Genomic DNA, 6,841 nt, shown 5'->3' with positions numbered 1-6,841 from the left:
GCTTTAAAGATTTGGAGACATTATTTGTATGGGACAAGGTGTCAGATCTTTACTGATCATAAGAGTCTGTAATACTTGTTTGATCAGAAAGATTTGAACATGAGACAACAACGGTGGATGGTGCTATTCAAAGATTATGATTGTGAGATATTGTACCATCCAGGGAAGGCAAATGTGGTAGCTGATGCATTAAGTCGTAAGGAAAGAAGAGAACCACCTAAGATTCGAATGATGAAGATGAACGTAACCACCGGCTTACTAGATGATTTGAGAAAGATTCAGGAAGAGGCATCAAAGGAAGAGAAGTGGAAAAGTGAAGGAGTGGTGGGAGTAATACAATCATTGGAAAAGGATAGTTGTGGCTTGAAGTGTTTTCAAGGAAGGGTTTGGGTACCACGAGTGGGTGAAGTGCGTAACCTACTTCTCAAGGAAGCACACCTGTCGAAGTACTCAATCCATCTGAGAACAAACAAGATGTATCAAGACCTACGAAAATCTTACTGGTGGCCAGGGATGAAAAAGGATATAGCCTATTTTGTTGAAAGGTGTTTGACGTGCTTGAAGGTGAAGGCTGAGCACCAAAGGCCTTATGGACAGTTACAGTCGATGGAGATTCCAGTGCGGAAATGTGATCACATCACGATGGACTTTGTGACTATGTTACCGAGGACACCGAAAGGCTATGATGCGATTTGGGTAGTTATGGATAGATTAACTAAATCGGCGCACTTCCTTCCAATTAAGGAGACATACCCGTTGGAAAGGTTAGCTAAATTGTACATTGACAAGATAGTGAAACTGCATGGAGTTCCAATGTCTATTATTTCGGATCGGCAAAGTGAACGGACATACCATCCGCAAACAGATGGGCAAAGTGAACGGACAATACAGACCTTGGAAGATATGTTACGGTCTTGTGTTATTGATTTTGGAGGGTCTTAGGAAACTCATTTGCCGTTACTTGAGTTTGCCTACAACAATAGCTATCATGCAAGTATAACAGTCACACCATATGAGGCTCTATATGGTAGGAAGTGTAGAACCCCATTATGCTGGAATGAGGTGGGGGATAAACAATTGGCAAGACCTGAACTTGTTCAACAAACTACCGATAAAATCCAGGCAATTAGGGATAACATTAAGGTTGCTCAGGATCGACAAAAAAGTTATGCAGATAAGCGGAGAAAGCCAATAGTGTTCCAGGTTGGTGATAAAGTTATGCTAAAAGTGTCCCCATGGAAGGGTGTTGTGCATTTTGGCAAGTGAGGGAAGTTAAGTCCTCGCTACGTTGGACCCTTTATAATTAAGGAACGAGTTGGAGAGGTGGTCTATCGATTGGAGCTACCAAGGGAAATGCAGGGCATTCATAGCACGTTCCATGTCTCTAATCTAAAGAAGTGTCTAGTGGACGCCGCCATGGAAGTGCCACTTCAAGAAATTAAGGTTGATGAGAAGCTACGATATACAGAAGAACCCGTTGCGATTATAGATCGAAAGGTCAGAAAGTTAAGGAATGTGGAGATACCACTTGTGAAAGTTCAGTGGAAGTATCATAAAGGTTCAGATGCAACATGGGAGACCGAGCGAGACATAATGACTAAATACCCTCATTTATTTTCTTCATTCAAATTCTGAGGACTGAATTCCTTTAAGGGGGGAAGTTTGTGATAAATCAAATTTAAGATATAGAAATATATATGTAATTAGATTATATCATTATAATAAAATGATTAATTCAAGGAATAATGAGGTAATTAGTGGAGAATTATGGAGATTAATGGTAAAAACCATCATCTTCATTAGGGCTGTAAATCCGAGCATATGAAAAGGGTTCCTCAGTTATGGACTTAGGCATTATATATAGCTCGAAAAATCGAGTGGAAACCCCACTGAAATTGCAAGAAACGACTGAGATTCGAAGGAGAAATCGGGTGTGAAAGTTGTTGAAGTTTTTTCGGAGTTTTCTTGAAATTAAGGTATGATTATTCGATTTAAGCTTGATATAGCTTCTGAGATAGATTTATATGCATGCCCAACGTATTTTGGTTCAACCACTTGTCTCAATTTCATCCAATTAGTTCCAAAATCGACAAGATTTATAAGAAACATTTTTTTCCAGTAGTTGTTTTACCCACTCTATTATGGAGCAAAATTTCAATAATTGTTTATGGATTATTGATAGACAAAGGTGGAGATAAACAATGGTGATTTTTATTAAATTATTTGATATCATTTTGAGAAAAATCAAGGGAAAACTGCAATAAAGTCCCTATGTATTGCCCGTATAATCAATTTAACCCTTATATATATATATATATATATATATATATATATATATATATATATATATATATATATATATATATATATATATATTTTTTTGCAATTTAGTCCTAAATACCTGTAAACGTAATCAAAACGGGATATTTAATAGGTTAGCCGGTATCCCACCGGTATTTTGCGCATGTGGCACCTTACGTGTACAAGTGAGTTTTACCCTTCCATTTCCACTGCATTCGACGTCTGGTAAATCGATTGAGAGAAAAAGTTAGGGTTTTTACAGAGTGATACACGAAGGAAGTAAGGTTTTACTGAGAGAAACGAAGGTAAAACCCAATGGCTGTCGAATCAGAAGAAGTTCGCCATGAGTCATCTAAAGAATACGACTCTGAAGAATACGAAGATGATGAGGAGGTGCTCGATACTGAGCACATAGATGTGGAAATGGAAGAAGATGATTTCAAGACACAGGGTAAAGAGAGATGCAAGGATGCTTTCCTTAACTTTAGTTCTGATTATGAAGATAATGAAGCCGATGAAGACAATGACTTAGTTGATGAAGATGAAGAAGGGTTTGGTTCAGAAGAGGAAATCGATGACACAGCAGGGGCTAATGATCTTGATTTGGGAGATGCGGTTGGTGCAGGCTTCCCCATTCACGACCCATCAGTTAAGTGGAATAAGATGAAGCCCCTTCTTGGTGAAAGGTATGAATCACCACATCAGTTGCAACAATGTCTCACTAATTATGCTATTAAGTCAAGGTATAACATTAAATTTGCGAAGTGTGACACTATGAGATTAACTGCCAAATATGGTTCTAAGATGAAGTCTCAACCCTGCCCATTCATAGTTCATGCTTCCTGGATGACTCAAGAAAGGTCTTTTCAGATTAAAACCTTAGTCGGTGAGCACAAATGTGTTAGAAATTTCAATATTTCAAATTTACTGAGTCCTAGATGGCTAGCAAGACACTTTTTGAAGGAGTTAATAATGAAACCTAACTTGAAGTGTAAGGAGATGCAATCAATAATTAGGACCAAATTTCATTGTGGTGTGTCTTGGTCTAAGGCTTACAGAACAAGGTGTAGAGCAATGACCATTATAGATGGTAAACTTACAGAACATTATGCTAGGGTGTGGGACTATTGCCATGAGTTACTAAGGTCAAATCCTGGTAGCACTGTCCAAGTTGGTGTCACTGTAAATCCAGATCAAACAACATACTTTCACAGGATGTATTTGTGTTTTAAAGCAATCAAGGAAGGTTGGAAAATAGGGTGTCGTAGGGTAATTGGTCTAGATGGATCTTTCTTGAAAGGGACATGTAAAGGAGAATTACTCACAACAATAGGGAGGGATGCAAACAACCAAGTTTATCCAATTGCTTGGGCAGTTGTTGACATTGAAAACAAAGCTAATTGGAAATGGTTTCTGGAACTGCTCATGGAGGATCTTAATCTGCTAGATGGAGGAGGGTTTACTGTAATTTCTGATCAACATAAGGTTTGTAATTTCTTAGCATATTTATGATTTTTCCTTAACATCATCTTATATGTTTATGTATTCATTAAATTGTAGGGATTGCTTGAAGCAACCAAAGAAGTCCTACCAAATGTGGAGCATAGACAGTGTGCAAGACACATATATGCTAACTTTAGGAAGACCTATTCTGGAGTGGAGTTCAAGAATATGTTCTGGGCAGCTTCCTTATGAACTGTAGAGAGTGAATTTCTGAGGAAAATGGATGATATAAAAGAGGTTAATCCAAATGCTTATGAACATTTGATCGCAAGAGATCCTCACACATGGTGCAGGGCACTTTTTAGGACTGATGTAGCATGTGAGGCAGTTGAAAATGGCATTGCAGAGTGCTTCAACGCCATCATATTGGATGCTAGAAAGAAACCCCTTCTAGCAATGTTTGAAGAAATTAGGTTGTACATGATGGATAGGTTCTACCATATGTTACAAAAGGCAGAAAAGTGGGAATCAGTGGTTTGTCCAACTGCTATAAAAAAAATGAACAAGTTTGGAGAGGATTTGAGGTTTGTCTTAGCATTTTTATTGTTCCTTGTTATCATTATTCTAATTTCATTGTTATGATTTCATTTAGTAATGCCATTGTAGGAATTGGAATGTGAATCCAAGTGGACCATCTATTTTTGAAGCCAGGAATGGATTAGAAGGGTACGTGGTTAACTTACAAAGCAGAGTGTGCAGCTGTAGGCTTTGGGATATCTCAGGAATTCCATGTGTACATGCATAGTGTGCAATATTATTCACTGGACAAGATCCTGTTCATTTCATAAGTGAGTGGTTTAATGTGGACAGGTTCAAGGCCATATATGCAAACAATATACTACCTGTGAATGGTAGAAATTTATGGCCTAGAACATCATACATAAAGCCTCTACCCCCTTTAGCTAGAAGAATGCCAGGGAGACCAACTCTGAAAAGAAAGAGGCATGCCACTGAATCTCAAGACAAATACTCCCAAAATAAGATGAAGGTTACTAGAATAGGAAGGACAGTCCAATGCAAAAATTGTCTTCAAAGGGGTCATAACAAGGCATCCTGTAAGAATCCCAAGGTCACACCAGAACCCAAACCCAAGAAAAAAATGGGTAGACCAAGATTGGATCCTGATATCAGTCATTGGACTAGAGGTGGTGTTAGAGGTAGTAGAGGTGGTGCAAGGGGTAGTAGAGGTGGTAGAGGGGGTAACAGAGGTGGTGTAGTGGGTAACACAGGTGATGTAGTGGCTAACAGAGGTGGTAGGGGTAGTAAGAGAGGTGGTAGGGGTAGTAAAAGAGGTGGTAGGGGCAGTAAGACATCTGTTGGAATTGAAGGTGGTGGAGTGGCTGAAGTTGAAGATGGTGGAGTTGAAAATGAGGATGACACTATTCCTGAAAAATATTTAGTCCATTTATGGAAGGCAATGCAAGATTTGAAACTATCAGGGTATTCAACTGAAGAAATTAAAAAGTCACTTAGTTTGACAGATTCACATATGAAACAACTCAATGATTACAATGACACTATTGAACAAGTTCTTCCTATGTCTATGGTAAACCCTCTATATTACCTTAATGTTTACATTCATTTATGTTATTAATTGCTTGATGTTTTATAGGAAGAGGAGTATCCACCTCAGACTGAGACACAAGATGGGGCTGAAGAAATTATCCCTGAGACACAACCAGAAAGTGAGGAAGAAGAAGAAGGCATTAATGACACCCATGAATTACCAGTACACCTTAGGATTGTGAAAAGAAGAAGGCCCTCTGAGAGGATTGTTAAAACCAAGCTGAAGAAGATGGGATGTGTTGGGACTTCTTCAAATTCCACATTGGAGTTGGATTAGGGTGTTAGGGTGTTAAGGGTAGTAAGGGTATTTTGGTACATCTTTTGTGAATGCTACTTTTGTGCATCTTTTGTGAATGCTACTTTTGTATATCTTTTGTGAATGCCCTTAAATTACTGATAACCATATTTTGTACATCTTTTGTAAACACATTGAAACATTGTGAATGCCCTTAACATGGTTGGTAATGACATATTGGAGTTTGTTGTTTAATTATTTTAGCCACATTGAAACATTGTGAATGCCCTTAATATGGTTATATTTGTCAAGTGTACACCATTTATGCAAACCAAGAAGGGCACCAGCAGCACCTCTGTAGTAAGATATTGTTATTGATCTAAATGATTCTTGACCAGCCTAACAAATAGATAAAGAAAAAAGAAGAGATTTTTTAAGATTTCTTTTATAATAAATGTAACAAGGGAATAAGGTATAGAAGAAAAGAAGGAGACAAACTGTGTCCCAGATTTGGAGCTTTATTGGTTTGTTGTCAATGGTGATCATTTTAGTCCCAAATTCAACACCAATTGTTAAATCATGGTTATATTTGTCTAGTGTACACCATTTATGCAAACCATAATAACATATTGCCATTTCATTAACCAAAACATTACATGATCCACAAGAACATTTATCTATTACATCATGATAACAAACCAAAAGATTACATCATCCCTACCATACCATAATACCCTACAACTTACACTAAACTAAGCATACATCATCCCTAAAATGAAACAAACGAAACAAACCATCATCCACTTGCAGAATCCAAATTCATTACTAGGCACATGTGTATTGTCACACATTGCAATTTGATTATCAGGTTCAAGAGCATTCGCAGGGGCAATAGGGACATCAACATTCACAGGGGCAATAGGGCCATCAACAGGTATTTCACCTTCATTAACAGGGTTATTAAAAGGAATAGCTACACCCCCATTAGCAATAGCTCCTAACTCATACATTCTTTTTTTATACCACTTATTCAATAGTGGTGGGTCAATCCAACGAAAATACCCATAGTCCTTCTCTTCATCCTACATAACATAGCAAGATGCATGTTTTTAACATAGAAAAATGGGAAATTTAGAGGATTAGAAGAATTTGAGTGAGATTTGAAGATTCTATACCATGTAATTTGGGCAACCAAAAAACCTCCGACCTGGATTCTTTCGAGTCCATGATGTCCAC

General features: G+C 37.8%; 2 protein-coding genes across 2 annotated transcripts; both read left to right on the top strand.

Moving 5' to 3' along the window:
- Positions 1-231: 231 nt before the first annotated feature.
- Positions 232-1,635, top strand: LOC145089601 (uncharacterized). The gene is made up of 3 exons (XM_079028020.1): positions 232-764; positions 984-1,203; positions 1,309-1,635. Exons 1-3 carry the CDS (start codon positions 232-234, stop codon positions 1,633-1,635), a joined length of 1,080 nt encoding a protein of 359 aa, XP_078884146.1.
- Positions 1,636-2,616: 981 nt separating this feature from the next.
- Positions 2,617-3,996, top strand: LOC145089600 (uncharacterized). The gene is made up of 2 exons (XM_079028019.1): positions 2,617-3,786; positions 3,862-3,996. Exons 1-2 carry the CDS (start codon positions 2,617-2,619, stop codon positions 3,994-3,996), a joined length of 1,305 nt encoding a protein of 434 aa, XP_078884145.1.
- The last annotated feature ends 2,845 nt before the right edge of the window (positions 3,997-6,841 follow it).

Source organism: Lactuca serriola, chromosome 2 (genome assembly GCF_051521515.1).
Source record: "Lactuca serriola cultivar US96UC23 chromosome 2, Lser_US96UC23_V15, whole genome shotgun sequence".
In the NCBI taxonomy this organism is placed as follows: Eukaryota; Viridiplantae; Streptophyta; class Magnoliopsida; order Asterales; family Asteraceae; genus Lactuca; species Lactuca serriola.
The sequence above is the reverse complement of the archived record's forward strand: the minus strand, read 5'-3'. Positions and strand labels throughout refer to the sequence as shown.

What these genes read in the sequence shown, in the direction of transcription:
- LOC145089601 (XM_079028020.1), top strand. Translation starts at nt 232, where the DNA reads ATGAAGATGAACGTAACCACCGGCTTACTAGATGATTTGAGAAAGATT. An exon ending in GAGACATACCCGTTGGAAAG is followed by an intron (nt 765 to 983) that starts GTTAGCTAAATT and finishes CTACAACAATAG; the next exon opens with CTATCATGCAAGTATAACAG. An exon ending in GAAAGCCAATAGTGTTCCAG is followed by an intron (nt 1,204 to 1,308) that starts GTTGGTGATAAA and finishes TTTATAATTAAG; the next exon opens with GAACGAGTTGGAGAGGTGGT.
- LOC145089600 (XM_079028019.1), top strand. Translation starts at nt 2,617, where the DNA reads ATGGCTGTCGAATCAGAAGAAGTTCGCCATGAGTCATCTAAAGAATAC. An exon ending in TAATTTCTGATCAACATAAG is followed by an intron (nt 3,787 to 3,861) that starts GTTTGTAATTTC and finishes ATTAAATTGTAG; the next exon opens with GGATTGCTTGAAGCAACCAA.